The sequence below is a fragment of the Semicossyphus pulcher genome, unplaced genomic scaffold (genome assembly GCF_022749685.1).
Source record: "Semicossyphus pulcher isolate SPU_LCO1_2020_fin unplaced genomic scaffold, fSemPul1.0.p SCAF_11, whole genome shotgun sequence".
NCBI lineage: Eukaryota > Metazoa > Chordata > Actinopteri > Labriformes > Labridae > Semicossyphus > Semicossyphus pulcher.
The window spans coordinates 19,188,565-19,210,051 of record NW_027211615.1 but is presented as its reverse complement, the minus strand read 5'-3'; the positions used below and the strand labels follow the sequence as shown (position 1 = coordinate 19,210,051).

General features: G+C 44.1%; 1 protein-coding gene across 1 annotated transcript in view; it reads right to left on the bottom strand.

Annotated features, from left to right (window-relative positions):
* Positions 1-3,333: 3,333 nt before the first annotated feature.
* The window catches only part of LOC138612912 (kelch-like protein 29), a 78,237-nt gene continuing 60,083 nt past the window's right edge, over positions 3,334-21,487 (bottom strand). Inside the window, exons 10-15 of the mRNA XM_069686439.1 lie at positions 21,141-21,321; positions 11,100-11,293; positions 6,548-6,692; positions 5,222-5,470; positions 4,850-5,133; positions 3,334-4,080 (exon numbers count right to left, since the gene is read on the bottom strand). Of these exons, the coding sequence (XP_069542540.1) occupies positions 5,287-5,470; positions 6,548-6,692; positions 11,100-11,293; positions 21,141-21,321 (704 nt within the window). The 3' untranslated portion in view covers positions 3,334-4,080; positions 4,850-5,133; positions 5,222-5,286. The remainder of the gene's footprint in view (positions 4,081-4,849; positions 5,134-5,221; positions 5,471-6,547; positions 6,693-11,099; positions 11,294-21,140; positions 21,322-21,487) is intronic.

Sequence of the window (21,487 nt, the reverse complement as noted above, 5' to 3'; positions counted from 1 at the left end):
GCTGAGGAGTCCATGTTCTCCTTTCTCTTGTACCTCAGTAAGGCACAAAACAACCTGTTTCACACAATCATCTCTCCCAGAGGGCAACATTCATTGAGCCAGACAGTTTAAAGCTTTTGGGGACCACAGGTCAGCTCACTATGACTGAAACTGCTCTGTGATTCTCAGCTGATATCCAGCGGTGCAAGTTACTTCAATAAAGAGAAAATAGTGTTATTTTTCTACATTACGAGTCCTGCGTATGTGTAACCTGCAAAGTGACAGATGAAGATTCTGAGAGCCTCGTCTCCTTCTCCTCCTTCAGCAGATATGCAAATATATATGAACACATTTTTAATTATTTGGTTTTATCGTGATATATACATCTGATTTGTATAACAAATATGGACTTTATTCACAGTATGTTTCTAAAAAGACAGAAGGTGGGTTTACACATATTATACACTAATGATCAGCAGTGAACAAACACAATGTCCTTTACAAACATGAAGGTAATCTTCACAAACATCACGTCCGGTAAAACTGATTCACATCGATTCAGCCCCACAAAGTATTTCCAATAATTGCTGCTTGACGTCGGGTGTTCATAAGAAGAAGCCAATGCTTCATCTGATTCCAGCAGTCAGTATAGTTGTCCTAATGAGAGCGATGCCTACAGCAGACACAGATGTCAGGAACACTGAATCAATTTCCAAGTACAGCTATTTATGGAAAAAAAGACAGAAATACTTTTTGCTTTGAAGAAGATGTTCAGTGATATCTCTTTCAGCCCATCCGTCACCTATACACTATATAAAGCCATTAATGGTTGATCAATGAGTCGAGTCACTCTGGATTGTTGCAATTAGAAAACAATGCCCACAAAAAGCTATTTTAAGTTGTGCACTATCAGAGGGAACAGAGACGGAGAGGATAATTGAGTATTGACAAAAGAGTGTGGAAAGCAAAGACAGCATGCAAGACCACTCTCCAGTTTTCTCTGTCATCTTGAGGCTCTGATTGTGCTGCTTACTGACCACATCATTGGGGAAGCGCTGCATAAGAACAAACATTTTAGTGGTGAAGCGTCTAATTTAAGAAACTTGCAGAAGGGAGGGGGGGGGTGTATGTTGCTTGTTGATAACTTGCAGTATAAGAAGCCTCTTTCACACATGACTCACACATCCACCTGACTGAGTCCCAGGCCTCTCTGCCTCTCTGTTGCTCTGTGGGCTTTCTAACCAAGAGCCAGCCGAGGCCTCGTGGCTGTGAGGAAGACAACAGAGGCCATCTGTTGTGTGTGTGTTTTCTTTGGTGACCTGCCACAAACTCTTCTGCCAGAACACCCGAGGGTGCCCATGTGCACCGCGCTGCGCCTGAGGACCGGCTCACTGAAGCACCTTTATTGTCTACTGGCTCCGTTAGGGAAGGCCTGTGTTCTGCCAAAGCTCAGACACAATAGCAGCGCTGAATGAAGCAGGATTGTTACACAACAATGCCATTAACCTTAACTGGAGCAGCTTGGTGGAACACAGAAAAACTTTCAGCTCTGTGAGACAGAAATGTTGTTCCTCTGAGTTACAGAAAATCTAAACTGATCTCAGGCTGAGTTCACTGAATTGCAGAAAACTTTTATTCCTGCTGAGGAGGAAGTGAAGACATCTTTCTGTGGTTCTGTGCTCTGACAGAAAACTAACACCATTAAACATGTTTTTAGGGTGAAAACACTTTTACTCTGACCAAACATCTGAATTTCACATATTGGTGGAGTTTGGGTGTAGCTCATGCAGAGAGACATGAGTGAACATGGAAATAACTTCCTTTAAAACTGCTTTAAAAATAAGTTTGGTCGTCTTTTAAGGATGACACTCCTTTGAGACTCTTTAGCCTATCTGCCTCCTACAGTACAGGGAGATAGCATCATTAATATCCTCATTTATCAGAGAGAATAGACCACAGAACTTCCTCCACAAATCTGACTATATTCATCTCTATAGAGACGACTGCAAATTTAGATTACTGTGACACCAGGACGTCCCAGGGCAGCAGGTCACTGCGTATTGTTCAACTTATTTTGATTTCAAAGTATGACATAAAATTATTTGCCAAATGTCCCCTGAGTTAATCTTCTATTTCATGTAAATGGAGCACTTCTGCCTCCTAGTGAAGGTCCTGACCTGGTGTTACAATAAGCTGCAAACAAACATCAATTATTCAGCTCAATCAGAAACACAGTCGGAGATATTTTCAGTGTTTTCCAAGTCTTAAAAAAAGTTTGTGAATGTCAACAGCTTTCAGCGTCAGCCTGACAGATTGTGGAACTGCACAGCACTGACTGCACAGTGTAAACATGAGATGAGTCGTTTCTGTCAACAGGACAAACAAGCGAGCAGGGCAGGACATGTGGCTGTCTGCAGCTCTGGTTTGGCTCAAACGAGCCTTTAAATCTCTTTTCCACCACTGGGTGTACCTGCCTGATTTTTAATGTAAAATATGTCCTTTAAAGGGGGCATGTACAAAGATCTGTAAATTAAACTATTCGTACTTCAGGGGACATATTTTCTATATGTCTTCCTATGAAGCCTATAAAGAGGTAATTGCAGGTAAGTAACACATTTATTTAACATTGTAAATAAAGCTCTTTCTGCAACAGTTAATATTCCTTCAGATTTTCTCACAGCAACATGTTGACGTCCTGCAGGACGACCACAGTTGCTTCTAACATTAATAATGTCTCTGTTCTGCTCCAGTGTCTCAGTAAGACATTACTGGGAGCAGGAGCCTGAAACTAAACCAGCTTCAATAATTCATCCATCATTAGTTTAGTCATTTCCACCCTTGCTACGTACAGTAGGGTTATTATACTGTGCTGTTATAATACTGTAAGTGTTAACACAGGTGTTCAAATCAGCCTTAATTAAATTAAGGCTGATTTGAACCCTGCTCAGGTTGAAAATGGGCGGAGCTAAGTAGGAACACTGTGATGTCACCAAACAAGTGATTGATAGAGACGTTCATCTCTTCTCTGTAGAGTCTGTACACTCCCACGCACGCCCAGGAGGAGAGCTAATCAAGCACATTAAGTGAAAACACCTGCGTGAGGGGACCATGGGTAAATTCATTCAGGGGCAATTAAGGAGCATTACAACAACAAAGCAGAAAACTCTGATGGATTCTTCATCGTGTGTCATGACCAGGTGATAATCCACCAGGTACAGTCAGCAGCATGCCGCTCACTTTAGATCATCCTGCTTATTACAGGGCTACTTACTAAAGAAATCAATGATCTGACAGAAAATATTGATTTGAAATCAGTTTTATTGATTTAAAAATGATTTTATTTCATCTGTTAAAAATAGGGTCTGTTAGATTCTACGGTTGGAGCTGTATCCATAGCAACGGTTAACTCTTCCCCTTCTTACAATGAGCCAACTGAGCTGTTATAAGTGAACATTTCCACAGATGGTGAAGTTAAACAAGGTGAACGGGACCGCACGAATGACCGTGACACCTGATTGAAGTGTTCTGCCTCATTTTCTTTTCCATTCACCATCAACACTGTTGTATCCCATAATATGTTCTGTTCAGTGTTTACTTCATGTGCCTCCTTCAATATTGTCTCTCTCAGTAGTCGCCGACAGCCGTCTCTTTTCCCACAGTAAACACACAAACGTTAAATTTACAGGACTTCTTTTGGCAGATTGAAATGATGACAGTTATTCCTCCAGAGTCTGTTTTCAGAGCTGCGTCTCTCACAGTCTGTTCTTCATAGCAGAGGTGAGACACTCTGCAGGTGAGACACTCTGTAGGTTTCTGCCTGAGGATGTCATGGATCAGGCACTTGGCCTTGGGTGTTAGCATCTCAGGGATGTTGAAGTGACCTGCAGATTTTACTGAACAAAGAGCTCAATGTCATGGAAAGGGTAGCGCCCCATGAGGACGGTGTAAAGCATGACACTCAGCTGCCTTCCCTGAATAGCTGTCGTTGGCATGGAGGATCTCAGGACTGATGTTTGCTGGGCAGCCATGTTTGTCTGACAGGGAGTCATCATGACATCCAGGATATAAGTGTCCTCGAGGCTCTCCAGCTTCACAAGGCTTCTGGAGACACACAAGAGAAAGAAAACAGAAACATGATGATCCTGCTTTACTAAACAATGTTCATTTGGTATCATCTGATAATGTCACTAAATGGTAATTACATTTATCATCTTTGGATGCCAATGAACACAAAACTAATTACAAAAGACACTAAAAGGGGGTCATTTAGTCTGATTGTCGTCTTAGGTGTTTTAGATTAATCACTTTTAGATGTCAGAAGAAGTAGAGCACAACATGCTCTGGGCTTAAGTTTGAGATTTCCTTTCACTGACATGAAAGCTCAGCCAAAAAGCATCAATATACAAACAGTCTGATCCTCTTATGTTTCATCACAACAGTGATTTATTCTTCTCCTGCATCTATTAGCATCTGTTTGCCTTCTCCTCTAAACCCCTCAATAGCAGCTATGATACCCTTGAGTGCTGATAATAATGGCTGGTTGTTGAGAGGTCAACCTTTGACCATCACTGTTTGCAGGCTGCTGTTTGGTCAAAGGCTAACAGCAGTAAGATAAAACTGAGTCAGGAAGCTAACACATGTCAAGGAGGCCTGCTCAGGTATCATTTTGAGTCTGTTCCTCTCCTTCTCCATGAGGTCACCATAGTCTTGTGTCACACACTTGGGTTCAAGCCACATTAGGTCCTCTTGTGTCGCTCTGTAGAGCAACTTTGTCTCCTCGCCTCTGCAGCCAGGAGGACTGAAAAGATGTAAGAGGATTCTTGACAGGTTATATAGTCAATGCGACCCAACACTGTCCTGCAGAACTCACCTACTCTCATTCTTGAAGACAAACTTCCTCAGTTTCAGGTCATGGAGGACCAAGTCCATCATCGTGGCAATGTCTCACAGCCGAGGCATCTGATTGAAGACTCTGGCAGCCTCGTCCTCTCACAGCTTCTTGTTGTTATGAACAAAAGAGTGCATATGGCTAAAGCTCTTCTCAAAGAACACGTAGGCCCGAGTCTCCCTGAGCAAGATCTCCAGGACATGTTGGTGCTGGTCCAGGTAAAAGTAGGCCTCAATGGACTCCTGGCATCAGCAAAAGTCAAACACCTGCAATGATACAGATCTTCAGTTGTGAGCCGTGCTTCACTGTTGTGCATTACATTTAGGACATTATGTATTGAAATAAAGCACATACTCACACGAAGCAGAGCTCAGCTGGTGTTTGACATCAAACCCGATCTCATCTGGTCCCAGCCGCCCTCAGCTGCTCTGAATGTACTTCTTGATGACCACACAGCCGTGTCTGAAGAGCGGACAGGGCAGGGACTGCAGGAGCGTCCATGTGTTGGTGCAGGGGTCAAAGGTCTCCATGTTGCTGAGGGCGGGACCCTCGCTGCTCACGATGCCTCCTGTGGCGTAGATCTTCCCGTCTAGGATCACAGCGCTGCAAGACCAGAGTTTTGTATATTTCAGTTATCTCCATTTAAAAGCCAGAAACCGTAAAGGAATAGTTTAATATTTTAGGATCTACAGGTATCCACTTGTAGGTTACATGAAAAGATCTGTCTCTTAAATATGAGGCATCTACTACTACACTCAAGCAGGGATTTTTTTCCTGATACAAAATGAAGCCCCAATGACTTCTTTGAGACCCTGGTCCCTGCGGTGGAAATAAACTGAGTTACTCCAAAGGTCCCTACTTACTTGGGAAAGCTCCTGCAGTGGAAACAGCTAAAATCACCTCTACAGCAGTAACTGAGAACAACATGTCTGTATTCAACTGATAAGTGAACAACATGCAGTCCTATTGCAACAAATTCACAACACTTGGGACTGAAACAAATTATTACATGAAGCCTAAATCTGCTCAGAGAGAAAGCACAGCTGATCCAAAACAGAGAGCGTGCAGGGCAAAGCCTGGAGCTGCTCCTCCTGATAAACAGAGGGGAGGTGCAGGGGACGAGCGGAGGGAGAATATCAGCTCTCCTGCACGACGACCCTGCTAGACTTCATCCTCACACGCTGGAGATAGTTCTGTTTCTGAGTGTTTGTGTGTTTTCTCTTCAGCAGCTCTGTGCTGCGTTCACTGTCCTCCCTCCTCTCCTGCATCTCTTCCTCTCTCTCGTCAGACTTAGTTAAATGTGGCAGAACAGCTGCCTGGTGTGTGCTGGTGCAGCTTATCAATAACTCTGACAACATGATTTATGTTACACATTTCACACATTAGATCACTGCCTGTAATTGCTTCCCAAAAGTATTTGCTTCTTTCTTTGTCTGCTCCAGCATTGTAAGCAGTGGGTTCATTATCCAGCAAACTGCACACCTCAGTGGCTTGAGCTGAGTGGTATATTAGGATGTGATTCCACTGTTGTTATTTATCACCATGTATTAGTCATGATGTGTCCACAAATTGTATAAAAGATATATAAGCTGTATAAAAGAAATGCACGTAGCCACTGTCATGTCATCTACCTGTATGTATTCCACATAAACTTCCATGTGTCTCTCAACAGTGTCTCACCTGCAGAACTGTCGAGAGTGATTCATGTTGGGACCAGCCTTGATGTTGCCTTTGTCTGGGTCATAGATGGTGGTGGCTCGAGCGTAGGCTCCTCCCAGGATGAATATAAAACCGTTTAGACTCACTGCAGGGGCGTATTTGTTATCTAAAGACATGAGAGGAAGAGAAGGAGAGACACAGAGGGGAAGAAGAGGAGAGATATTTGTTCAAGAAAGCACAAAGCTGTTGTTTGAATGTCATTCTCTCACACAGAAGAAATTTACATTCAGTGAAATGGCATCAATTAGTCTCCAGGCTGCATCATCAACATTCTGCTTTAGAAAAAAAAACAGAATAGATGGCAAACTAGTGAAAACACAGAGTTCATGAATCAGTGTGGCCCTTTTGGGTTCTGCTCCACAATATGTTTGAGCTCTGCAGCAATATAAAAGAGTTACCTAAGTCCCAATAATTCACAGTTTCATTACGCCCTCTGGCACGTCCATAGATTTACTGAGACAAATATAACAGAAGAAAACACTGTGCATGTGTTGGAAATACATGAGTGAACAGGTGAGATAGTGCAGACTGTATAATTCATCTGATACAGTATACAGCACATGAGGACAACAGAGGCATTGAAGCAGCTCCTCTGTAGAATTATAGATGATGGGAAACTAAAGGTTTGTGCAGAACGATGCCGTTGGAAACCTGCAGCTTGTGAGCAGCGGCCCTGCTGTGTGGGAAGAGGAAGAGGATTCCCTCTGAGCAGAATGCAGCTGGACAATTTACAAGCAGCATGAATAATGCACCGACAGTTGGCCGCCGTCCTCGCTGTTTGCTGCCACAGTGGACGGACGTCCCTCATTGGAGGTGGGAAACAGGAGAAGTAACGTCTGACGCCTCAATAATGGCTTCTCGTGTTGTAGAACCACCTCCTCCTTTCTCTGGCTGTCCCCCAGCTGCTGAGAGGAGTCGATATGTTTAATGAACAGGTCACCTCTGGAGGAGAGAGGTGCTCCTGCTGCCCCGCACACTGACACTCAGTCCGAACGAGCAACGTGGAGCCGCCGCCTTGTGGGCCCACCACCTGCAAGGATAGGCATAGGAGTCGGGTGCATTGTAAACTGGACAGCAGGCAAAGGCGGGGGCCTTGGCGTGCTGGCACAAAGTCAAACACGTTCCCGGTGCATGTTGGCCTCCACCAGGGTTGTCCCTTGACTGTGTTTGTGTTTTTTATGGACAGGATCTCAAGGCGCAGCCGGAAGGAGGAGGGTTTTCAGTTTGGGTACCTCAGAATTTAATCTCTGCTTTTTGCAGATGATGTTGTCCTGTTGGCTTCATCAAGCTGGGACCTCCAGCAGGCATTGGGGCGGTTTGCAGCCGAGTGTGACGCGGTTGCAAACCACCTGAAGCAGACCCAGAGGGAGCTGCGGGGATTATATATCCTGTCTGGCCTGGGAACACCTCGGAATCCCACAGGAGGAACTGGAAAATGTTGCTGGGGAGAGGGACAACTGGGTCACCTTGCTGAGCCTGCTGCCACCGCGACCCGGCCCCGGGTAAGCGGAAGATAATGGATGGATAGATGGATCATCATATCATGGTAATCCTTCCAGAGCTGTTGGGATGTTTCAGTTTAGACCAAAGTGATGGACTTTCTGACCAACAGATACACAAAACCATCAGAACACATAAACAGAAACAAATGACTCTCAATGACTTCATGTTTTATATGAAAACAATGCAGTCATTTACACTGAAATCCAGTCTGAGCGTCTGCTGCTCCCTCTGAGGCGTCAGCTTCAGTTTCTGCCCTGAGAAACGAGCTGCTCTGATTGGTCCTCCTCACATTCTGCCTGACGAGTTCATTTCCTTCTTCTACGTCTTCATCTCATTGACATGCAGCTGCCAGTCTTTCCCAGCACGTGTATGTGTGTGTGTGTGTGTGTGTGTGTGTGTGTGTGTGTGTGTGTGTACATGATGTTTTGTGTTTGGTCTCATAAACACAGAACACTCATTTCTCTCTGCTCGGCGCCTGAGGCAGAATAATAACAGGACGCTCTCAAAGGAAAAACCTTTCTCTCTTTTCCCCACAGAAACTCTCACCACTGCTTCCTGCGTCTCTCTCTCGTGGACTCGCAGTAAGCAGCAGGTTTGAGTGTTGGAGAAGTACCAGGCAGATTTAACATAAAGCCTCAAAGGACTGCTGTCTGCATTCAACATCTCTCCACTGCTTTGCTTCTGCTCTCGTCCCCCTGGCCTTTAACATGGAAAACAAAATGATTCTGCTTTAACAAACCTGAGAAACAGTGAAGAGGGCAGGAGAAACGTCTGTGTCGGTGTAAAACTTACTTACTGAGGAGAATCTTATTATTCTTTAAGCCTCACAGAGGATTTTGTCTGGATTTGCAGCTCTGAGGTTAAAACTCAGCCTAAACATCAACTAGTGACCACTTTCTATATAAAACATGAATAATGGAAGGTTTGAACACGTCTGTGGTGATAGAAGAACAGCTGAGCCTGCGGGGCAACACGGGCGGACACAGCCTCTCACACTCTGATAAAACAGCTTAGTCATAGAGTCTGTGCCCCCCCAGCATGAGGACAGGTAATACAGACACACACGCATAGCATGCAGGCACACACCTAGCTCATTACATAATTCATGTGTGTGTGCGTGTGTGTGTTCCTGTGCCCCTGGGGGATGTGTAGTTGATATGAGGTAAGGAGATGTTGCGTGTGTGTCTGTGTCTCTCTACATGTGTGTGTCTCTCCTCTCTCCTCTGCCAGCTGCTCTGCCAGCCCTTTAATACCATTCAGCTTCACCAAACACACACGTTACATCATCATAATGTTGCTCACAGTCGTCTTGCTCTGAAAAGGCACTAATAACAGAGAGCGAGTTTCTGGGCGACAGAGCTGAGGGGAGAGCCTCCACGCTGGAGCTTTAATGACACCAGAACATCTTCTTGTCAGGAAACATTTGAATTCAAACACATCTTTGACCCAGTGTTTCTCTCTGATGCCTGCTGCTCTGAGTGCTGCCTGCAGCAGCAGTGTGCCACAATTTGAGACAATCATTTCCTTTTTCTGAAAAGCATTTGGACAGCTCTTTGCCCTGAGACTCCATCATGTGCCAACAAGTTAAATGTTGTAATCCTGCATCAAATATTGAATCTCTCACTGTGTGGAAACTATATTAAAGTGAGTACATACAATTTTTTTTCTGTTGCAGCTATAAATAAATATTTTTGAAGGTTTGGGACAATTTGCTAGATTTCTGGTTAGCTTAGCTTAGCATAAAGACTGGAAACACAGTCTTTGCACAGCCATCATCTCTGTGCTGCATCTTTAGAGGATGTATTTTAGTGAAAATCCTGCCTGTGGATAACATCTCTGCACAGGAACACAGCTGTCAGTGTTTGAGTCACGCTGAGTTGTACACTGTGTGTTTTTCCTGCTACCTTGGAGTTCTGGCAGCTTGGTTAAAGTGTTTCTTCTGTTGCTGCGTCCTTCACAGGTCCCTGGTGGCTCCCACTGGAATGTGGCTGCAGGTTTGTGAAGTGAATAACTAGAGAGTGTGGCCAATAACACGTCAGAGGGTTTAGACTCACCCACCTACCATTTCAGCTGGTCTGCTCATTACAATGATAGCATTAACATATTCAGAGTGGGGATAGTGGAAAATCTGAGTAGGATCATAATGGGATGAAACAACAGGAGTGTTAATATTTAATAATATGTAAAGCTAATTTGGAGACTGTTGTTTAGACTACTTAACATTAAAGGTTGTTTTATGTCTTTTACTTAGAGCTGTGGGACGTTCTTATCAATAGTTTGGCCTTATCTTCACCTCGCACATAAAAGTGAACAACAGGTGAAAATGTTACGTCCACACTTGTGCATGAATGAGTCTGAAGGAGATTCTCTTCATGTGTATGAAGTGCAAAGTGAACATGAAGCACCAACAAAAGATTCACCCTCATACAGTCGTCTCCTGTATGACAAGATTTTACCTTGAAATGGCAAACGGGACTTTACGGTTTCAACAGGAGAAGTCAAGCACACGACATGAAAGTGTTCAAGTGGGTAGAGTTGTGAGACCATTGTTGCTAGGCAACCATCAACAATAGTGGAGGCCCAAAAACTACTTATTGTTCTTTAAAGAGATGGCAGGACGTTATTGACCAAAGATTAAAGGCCTGTGTGCATATAAATGTTTACAGTAATGATGTTACAATACGTGTCTTTTCCAGATTGGGTGTTTTATTACAAATAAAAAACGAACTAATATTCATGACCTGAAGGAGAACAATTCGGCTGGTGAGCAGGTAATTCTCTTTAAACTGAGGAATGCAAAAACAAAATGAGGAAAGAGGAACCACACGTTTGGGAACATCAAACCACAGCCTGGTACACACTGGTTTAAAGAGGAGACAACAGCTCTGTCATGTTACAAAAGGTGAAGGTAACAAAGGCAACACGTCCCTGAGGACGTAACGTCTCTATGTTGTGTTGTGTGTGTGAAACTGTCAGAGGGTTCAGCTGTGGGTGTTGTCACCTGTCTTACCTATCATAGGTGATTCAATGAAGCTCCAGGTGTTGCTCTGAGGTACGTAGGACTGGAGGACCCCCGCCGAGCGCCCGGCCTCGTTCACACCTCCGAACACGTAGACCTTCCCTCCGCACACTGTGGCTGCTGCTGAGTGGACCGGCTTAGGAAGAGGAGAGACCGTCTCCCACTGGTTGGTGATGGTGTCGTACCTGGAGAGGAAAAGGGAGATTTTTTAGATCAGATTTTGATGTTACAGTAATTTCAGCGCTGCATGAACAACAATTAAAAACCAAAGAGACACAAGAGGAGAAGCAGAGAAGCAGAATCTGCTACAAAGTAAAGTCATGACCCCATTTTCATTTAACAAATCCACTATGAGGAGTCTCTGCATCACTTCTGAAACCTCGAATGATTCATAAACTATGTGAACACTTTGCAGTCAGTCATTTACACCCACACACACCAATAATATACAGAAACACATTAGCAGAATGCCGATACCACCAGGGAAGAGGGAAAAGACCAACCATTACGTACAATGACAGCAATTAAAGCAATTACACAAAGCAACATATGTTGGGAGCTACAAGCCATTAGTCTCTAGAGTTGGGCTGTGTGTCAGCGCCCAGCTTTGGACCTTTCTCACTGAGCCGTCTTTGGCAGAGACTTCAACACCGAGACTAAAACTCAGCCAACCCAAACAGACCCAAACAGACGCTGCAGATGAAAGGGCCTGACACAACGTGAACAAGACACACAAGACACTGGCTGATGGGATTGTGTGCTTGTCAGAGGTTAAGTGTGTGTATTTATGTATATTTCTTGACTTTTCATTTTTGTGTGTGTGTTTTGCCTCCTGGCTCTATTAGCGTGGTGTGTCAGCAGTGTAATCCTGTGTCCACGGGCCACTGATCAAAGCAGCAGAAAGCCTTCCAGCTGGAGAAGGCCTCATTAAAGAACCACAAACAGATCCTGGATCTGTGAATAAAACTCACATCTATTCAGACTAAAGCGAGCAGTCCTGATCAAGGTAGTCTCTTTGTTATAGAAGAAAAACACCTTTACATGAAAAACTGAGGCCAGCGTCCCCCAGGACGACAAGCCGAACACATCAGACACTTAAAAAAAGGCCCAAACTGTCACTAAAAGGAGATTTTTTTTCACTGTGACCTTCATGAGGCATTTTGCCTACTTTGAGCGAGTAAACAGGTGTCAACTTTCTTTTACTTGTCCTTTACTTTTACCGGATGTACCTGCCAAAGTCAAACAGGTGTGTAGGTGTTTTTATTCTGTGTGGGGATGCTTTCTTCTGCAGCTCCTGTTGCATTTAAAGTTGAATTTGAATGACACCTTTAAAGTAATAATCTCAAAGATTTTCATTAAATAAATGTCTGTCAAGTCACTGGGGGAGGAGGGGTAATGGTAAGTAATCAAGAGACCACAGTGTTGGTGTGCCTCAAAGAAGCTTTTTACAGCCACCCTGATTACGAGGTGTGCACTAAAAGTACATGGCGGCACATCCGCTCCGTGAACATTCTGTGTGGCCACAGCGTTAACGAGCACCGCGGTGAGGTGCCGCTGACAACGGGAATACACTAAGCTGCCTGCCGTAACTGAAAGCCTCGATCATCCAGCCGACGTTGTGTGTGACAGTAGCAGCAGCGTCGGGTGCTTGTTTACAGTTTAAAGTCAGGTGACACCCAGACTGGTGCATTGCGGTCATGTCTCTGTGTGCTCTGGTTAAGAGATGCACTACTTTGATATCAGACTTTTCCTGTAGATAATCGTGAGAAAAGCTTTACATGTTTCAGTAAATATGTCTTACTATTGTACGTCCTGCAATGTGACTGTTGCACATGCGCACATCGCTACTGCGATTGTTGAACAATTTATGTTTCAGCCCTATTCTCAACTGTCATGCCAAACAGATTGGTTTTACTGAAGTTGCATCTGTGCCATCAAATCACCTCTTATAAAGTAGCTTGCAGAGCTGCTTCATGTAAAAAGCTGCACAACTGAGGAATGAATACGACCCTCAGTGGTTTCACATATGATTGATGGACAACAGTTAGCGTGTTAATGTATATGGATGGATGTTTATGTGTCGATGAGCATGGTGTGGGGCAAGAGGGGCTCGAAAATATTGTCATCTACCAAAGGGGGTTCCTGCAGAAAAAGTTTGGGAACGACTGGTCTAAGCGCTGGTTGCATCCACCTGTGAGAAGGCTGTTACATAAAGTGTGAGAGGAGACGGGTGGATTAGCCTTTGGGAAAACTCTCTCTGGGGGTCTGATCATGTTTGTGCATCAGCTGCTGAGGGGAGGGGTTTAAATCAACAGGCTGTCTGAGAGAGAGGTGACACAGAACACACTGTTGGAGAGGTGGACTAGACACTGAAGAGGGCAGATTAGCCCTGTTTAAACAGACACACACACACTGCTGAGAAAGCAGTGAAACACGTGTTTACTCTCTGGCAGTTGTAATTACCTCTCAGACCACATCAGGGAGGTTCATAAATGAAGGATCAGACACTGCTGAGTGAAGCTGATTAAGGGATCGACACAAGGCCAACAGGACTCCTTAAAACAGCTGCAAAATAGCAACAATTCATGACTTTGTTGTAGTTTAATTAAACGAGGAGGTTATAGTTCTTATATTTTCAAATTCTGATAGGTATGTGCTCCTTATCAGGGCTTATATAAAACCCCATCACTTTATGTAAGAAGCAGATCAAGAAAATAGGTTGTAATTAATGTAAACATTGCAAAGTTCAGAGAAACACGTGCAGGTCAGACAATCTCAGAGGTCATGAATCTAATACACGTGTGATTCACTATAAAGCATTTAAAATGAAGCGTGACATCAGGATGATGCTCAAAATGGGTGTTTATGGTTCGATTGTATCTCCAGGGCAGAGGAGACGGAGGAAGAAGAGAGAGAGAAAAGAAAACAAGAAAACAAACGATGTAGGATTGTGTTCTTTTATGTAGGAGAGAGACAGAGAGAGAGACGGGTATGAAGGGCAGACACATTGTGAATGAAAGAAAGAGGACAGACCTTCAGATTTGCCTCTGAATCTGTAATCTGGATAAAGAAAAACAAGTGAATGCTGGCAGCAGCACTGCGGCTGACATGTCAACAAATCACAAGTGTAAGTCGACGTCTGCAGGTGGAAGAGCGACCCACGCAGTGAGACTGTGTTGGTGAAAGAAAACCAGCTGATGTTTCTCTGATCTTTGTTCTAAACGACCCGTCTGCTTCCAAACATCATGTTTAATAACAACAGGTGAAATTAGACGGTTACCGTGGAAATGTACAGTCACACCTGCCATGTTTGTTTATGTTGACAGCAGATGGATTTGCCGTCTCCACACCTGCTTTCCTGCTCTACAGAGTGTAAATGAAGAATTACATCCAACACAACTACAGTGCCCATTTTCACTGTAATGAACACACATATCAGCCAGTGCTAAAGTGTGACCAGAGACTATATAAGAAGTGGATGCAGCCTCTTGATTTCCAAAATAAAGTTAAGGCTGCATTCTTTCTAAAGGCCACCAGAGGTTCAGACTGGAAACAGTACAGATTGTTGACACTGCCTCTTCAAACTGACCACAAACCCTCCATCTCTAGACTGTAGTCTACACAGCACAGAGACTAGCCGTCTGTATTTCTCTCCAGAAACAATCTAATGATGTGGAGGACGCCCGAGGCCTCACAGCCATTTCACTAACATGTTTACCTGCAGGGGAGTGTGGATGATGAAGCACGCTTTCCTCCATACCTCTCTCTTTCACACACAAGAGATATATAATAACTAAAATAGATGGGAAATGTATTAATTTCCTCAAACGTCAGCTGCACATTTGTACGATGCATGCAGGCGGTTCTGACAAAAGAAGCTGCTGATACAGACTGTGTGTGCTCATTTGAAATCACTAAACTGTGACATCCTGCTTCTTTGTATATTTGCTTAAAATGTTTCATTCACACCTGGAAAAGATGACGAGGACGACAGTAAGAAACAGGGGAAATGTGAAGGGAGAGACGGGGTAAAGGAGAGGAGATGAAAACCAGGAGAGGAGAGTGGTGATAATGTTTTCTGCATTCATTTAAAGGTCAAGTCAGGCAATAGATGCACATAAAAGTGAACAGGAGGGAGAACATCTATTTTGGAGAGGAGAAGGAGTGAGAGTCTGTGTTGTGTCAGCTGCCATCTGTGTGTCAGAGCTCATCACAGAAACTGTGAGGCCTAAAAAACAAAAACAAAAAACAACTGCTTTTGTAAATAAAAAAATGAATAGGACGTTTGGAGTATGAGGATCTGATAGAGTCTTTCTCTGTTTGGACAGCCTTGGAGTTTGTGTGTCTGACAGACTGAAGTTAAGGTCAGCCAAAAGACACACAAACACACAAGGACACACTCTGATGGATTGAGTATGTTTCCTCAAAGTGTGAGAAACACAATCTGTTCATTCTGCATGTAGATTAACTGCAGACATGCAGAAAAAGCCACAGAAGCAGAAAGAAGGAGAGAAAAATGACTTGCCTGTTGGTAAAGGCTGGAAATTGTCTAAAGTGCCAGCCCATCATTAATCAATGAAGGAGAAGCACATACAGCTCGTACTACTCATTACCTGCAGCCTCTCTCTGCCTTTCACTAATACCATCCTCAGGCACAGCTGCTGCTGCTCGCCAATGTTTCTCTATAACTATCACGCGCACACACACACACACACACACACACACCTTTAGTATCTACCTCCATGTCTCTGAGACCTCAACACCCTATTACAAGACGATGAGGAGAAACTGTCTTTGCTCGAGCATGTCAGACAGATTCGACACCGCCGGCCTCACAGGCCCCAAATACACTCATCATCTCCTGCCCACATAATCAGAGCTGTGAGGAGAAGGAAGGTGCAGGAGAGGAGAGATGGTGTTTAAAGAGGAAGACAGGGAGGAGAGGAGAGATGTGATGATCTGCCTGATTTGAACTCTGTTTCAGCCCTGGAGCCTAAAAATCACTGAGAGATAGAGAAGCTCATCCATGGAGCTGGAAAATGACTCTGCATGTTTATTCAGTAAATGAGAGAAACAGAAAAAATGGTCCTCAGATTTGAGAACCTTAAAACAGGTTTGCCCAGGTTTCAAATAATTGATCACCTACATTTCTTGGGAATAATACATTTTCGCTCAACAGACTGATTATTAATATTGTCAGCATTAGTGCTTATTAAGTATTTAAGCTCAACTGCATTATCTCACAACTGTGATGAATCTTTGACAGAAAGTAACGCTGCCCTCAAGATCACTGTGATGGACTGCAAATAGTTTTCTATTAGTAAATTGAGCGAGTGAAAGGAAACTAATGCACGGGTTAGAGTTAAAATATTTTTAATAGTAGCAGCATGGTTTGTTAGTGTTGACGGAAGTTAAACTGAATTAGTTGTAAATTCTAACATGCAAAGGACAAAATTGAGAGGACAGAGAGAGACAAGGAGACAGAGACGCTACAAGTGAAAATCAACATGGACACTTCAGAAGGGTAATGAGGGTGTGTATCAGAAGTGTGAGGGTGGTTGGTGGGTGGGTGGGTGGAGGTGGTTAGGCCATGGTCGGAGCATGAACCGGTGCCTTGACAGCGCAGTAGGGGCTCGAGCTGTGAAGTTCGTTAATCCTGAGGAAAAGGGGATTAGCTCAACTGGGGGGAACCGCCTCAGCAGGGGTCTCTTGGAGTCTGTTTTCCCCGACCACAGGGTCATACTGAGGGGGCTACTGGGGCCGACTGTCCCCACCATCAACCCTTACCCCCTGCCAATCTAGCTCCAGGCACTGTATGACCTAGTACCAGAATCTACACAATGACACTCAACTAAACTAAAAGAATAGATGGAGGACGGTTGTGTTAAGAGGAGGATAAAAGCATTTCAGAGCAAAGCTGAACACTCAAGAGAAGCTCAACAAGCTCCTGGGGGATGGAAAAAAACAGAAATCAGCACTAAACGACAGAGAAAACACAGACACCTCAATAACAGCAAATAGTGGTAAAGTGTCGGGGCACTTAAAGAGCAACAAATGTTCCCAGTTAATGAGCCTGAAAACAACACATGAACAATGCAGCTCTCTCCTCAGCTTTTTATGGTCACAAAGTTTTATGTTCTATAATCCAAAAGGTCGTTTTAGTTTCCTAAGCCATAAAAAAGCCAGAGAACATGATCTTTGCAAATTGCTCCTCTCTCCTCCAGACTTGTCAGCAAACAGCAAACATCCCTGATGAGGAAAATACTGTACTCAGCGTCATGTTGCCAACAGTCTTCATGCAATATTAACTTGCAGTAGAGCTCATAGGACGCACAAACCTGGGCACAGTGTGCAATAAATAAAACAAAACCATCTGTGATTGACACATCATCAGACACCCATGAATTATTCAATATCTGCAATCATATTGGTTTGTCAAAGGATCAACATGCACAGGAGCGAGCGGGCCCAGGGTACCTGACTGCAAGTTAAAGCCTCCGAACTCGACTCGTCCCTAAAACTCTGTCAAGTCATTAGTGTGAGAGCGGAGACAGGAACGAGCCCGCTCGCTCCTCTGAGTGTTGATTTGGACCTCCTGCTGTTCCCAAAGAAAGGATGCATCCAACCAGCTTTGAGACGGCTCTGATTGAAGACATAATTGTGAATGTGGGTGAATTTCATGGTTAGGAGCGTGAAACCCTCAGTGAGATGGACGGAGAGATGAGGGAGTGAGGGAGGCAGGAAGGACTGCAGATTAGGAGTCAGGGTGCTGGGAGGTGAGGAGCCCTGGCTGAAGCACAGAGTCTATGCAGAGAGGCATTCATTTAATATATACATATACTCGAGGAACAAGAAGTACAGGTAAGACACAGGTGAGATGCAGGCTGAAAAAGATTGGCTGTGTGTGTAAACAATCTCTGCATCAATTACTCTATGAGCAGAGCAAATCAACTCTGTCTGTCGCAGTGTTTCATGTTGTTCCCCAGCCTTCAGATACAATCCCCACCAGCCATCTGCATATCAAACACGACAGCCACTCACACACACTGACTAATGATTCCTGAACATTATTAACTCTCCATGTTAAAACTGCTCCTGACACCTGTGCAGCTCTTCCTCCTCGTGTGGAGGTTTGAGTAACAGTCCCTTATCTCCTCTGGCCAGGGTTTAGTCCTGCTGCGGACTGGCTGCCTCCCTGCTGGAGTCTCGACTATCTTTAGAGTTTTGGCCCAACAATGCTGAGCTGCAGCAGAGCCAACTGAGTCTCATAGCAGAGACACACCTGCCAAATCCGGTGGTTAGCTACAACATAAAGGATCAGCAGTTAATGGGGCTCATTCATCAAAGCAGCGAGGAACAAATGTGCTCAGAAATGACCTGAAAGAGATCTTGATCATCTTCAACACCTCTGAGATTTGTGTAACGATTCCAAAAATGACTCATACAAAACTTCATGGTCTTCTTCAGTTAAAGTCAGAGCGGTTCAGAGTAGTTAAGTTAAACAGTTTTAAGGTCAAAAAAGTCTTTCAAGGTGAGTAGAAGCAAAGATCAGGCACTTGTGTGTAGGAGTGGGAGCTTTGCCAAGGTAAGTTAGAAAGCTGTAAAAACAAAATTTTTGGTTTCAAAGTCCAAGAAGAATCAACATCAGTTTGACAGTTTGTACCTGGAAACAAGTTTGATTTGGTTTTCAAACAAAACATCTTTGTGTCTTTGTTTTGGGTCTTGTCACAAAAACAAAATAAACTAATTTGAGTAATTCAATAAACTCTATTTTGGAGTCTCTTAAGACAAACGATAATGTTAATCTGTCGAGCTCTTGCGAGCTGTAGAGATTGTTGATGATTTAAAGCACCTGTCGTTGAGTTGATTTGACAGAGCAGCTGCCTGCTGGAATAATCTTCCTTCAGCATTTATAGTGTTTATTCTTCTTATGAATATTCAGACACAAAACCTGCCTATGTAGCGTTTCCTTCACATTGTTGATGATTAAGAGTCGAAACCATCAATGACTAAACTAAAAAATGTGAGACTGAAGTTAATGTGATGTAATCATTTCTAAATAGTGTGATTGTATTCAGTCCTTATGAATACCATGTTTTTGAAACTATGTTGGAGGCAGACAGCTCTGTTCATACAAATTCAGCCTGTGAATTATGCATCATGCAGCACATTAGTTTTGCTTCAAAGACTCAACAAAGAAAAGATGAGACAACTTAATATTTAAACTTGCTACAAGGACATAAATTGTATACAAGATGTCTCTTCTTACCAACCTGAAGAAAATATTGTGAATATTGTCGGATGATACATATTTCTAACCTTTAAGGCTCCCTTGTTCGTCGCCAGTAAAAGCTGCCTGTCACCATAACTTTTAATAAAGTTTAAAGATATTCTTCTCTCCATAAAGATGCTTTACAGCTTCAGACTCAGTTTTGCCTCTCGCTCCACAAAGCTGTTTCTGTTAAAGACAAACTAAAAGCCTCGGTTGCTGAGAAACGAACCCTTTGACTTGACAATCTGCCCAAACAGCCTGAGAGACCTTTTAAATGATCTGGCCGCTGAATACGACCCTGACCTTGTGTTACTAATGATTTGCTTCAGCCCAAGCACTGTGCATTTTCTTCCTCACTATTAGGAGATCAACTATTCTGCTCGGTGTGTGGGTTATTTCACCCTCACTGTTACAGCCTTTGTAAGTGCAACACGAGGGCAGTGATGCCAAGCAGAGGAGGCCTCTGGCAGTTCTTGGAGAGAGGCAAAGTAGGTTAAAGTTTTACGGTGCTGATAACTGAGTCCAGTTGCTGTGGGCCTCAGAGAAGCTTCATGGTTACAGACAGACAAACACATACAAACACATCACACGGTGAAACACTGATTTCTTCAGAGCCCTGATTCCCTCGATGCACCGGCAGCTCTCAAATTAAGCAGCTCAGAGACAGAGGAATCAAATGCGTATCCATTACGGGGCAAATATTCCATCTACCCTTCATAACGACACTGTGTGGCAGCATTATGGGAAATATCTAATTAGCCTGTTTCATTTGTGCATTGCTTTGGAGATCAATTGAGCTGCAAGGTAATGAGCGGCAGCGGCCTGCTCTAATATACCCAGTAATGTTCTTTTGATTGCTTTGGTTCCTCTCGCTCTGCCGTGCAGGAGGAGGAAGCTTCTCTGCTGAGGAAACGTCTGTTTCTGGTCTTAAGCTGAAGAGATCAAAAATCTGAAGAAAAGAGGCAGCTGAAAAGGCCACAGAAGACAACCTTCACATGAAGTGTCTGCGATGCTGAAGTGGATGGAATCAGACACATTACGCCACTCTGCTCTCTGATAGCAAATCCTCTCACTCACAGACAAGTAAGAGGTGCTCACAGCGGTGACCGTTTAATACGCTCCGGCTCAGATTCATTCCTCTGCACCTTTCTGCTCTCACAGAAAATGCTAACAAACTTGTCTGACTACTTTTTTGTCACTTTTCCCCTCACAGTGTGAATATTTATTTGAACTGACAGAACACATTTGAAATAGGTTGCATGGCACTACTGCATGCCACACCATCTACTACGTTTTGCTGCCTTCACCAGCAGAGGTGGACTCCTTTCAAGGAGATGAAAAAATAAAGTATCAGTTATCTCAGGCGCGGACGCCACTGCTAACATACACTGGCAGAGACACGGTAAAACGAATCCTCGAGACTAACACAAGAAGAATCAAAGTATATCCAGAATACTGGGAACGGCAAGCGCAGACGCTGCCTTCACCGTCAAAGGTTGTAAACGACTGTAACAAGTTAGCTTTGGCGAACACAGCGACTAACTCAATGAAAGTAAAACCAAAGTAACAAATGTCGGGGGGCCTTCTGGCGGTCAGTAGGGATGAAAGAACTGGAAACAGAATCCACCAATTTTCTGCAGAATCATCCCCACACGCTCTCTGAGATGGCTGTCACATCAGAGTTAGAACTGTGCCTCACTGTTCAGACACCAGCTGGGAGCTGCTGGGGGTGTGTTGTGTGTATGTTGTGTGACTCTCACCTCTCCACGTGGTCCAGGTTCCCTGATACTCCCAGTCCTCCGATGGTGTACAGCTTTCCGTCGTACACCAGGCTGTTGTGTCTGCAGCGAGCCACCGTCATCCGGGACACCAGACTCCAGTTGTCCAGCAGGGACATGTAGCACCAGACGTCAGCCACCATCACACCCGTCTCTGTGCCTCCTGAATGACAGAATAAGGGATATTTAAGAGTCAACCAGGCAACCATCTAAACTGAGTTTGTTTCAGCTCCCTTCCAGCTCCCTGTTAGCTGTGCAGTTTCACAGGTAACGCCAGCAGTGACTCAGTGACCCTGCTCAGAGCCTGTTGATCGGCTGACTAGAACACC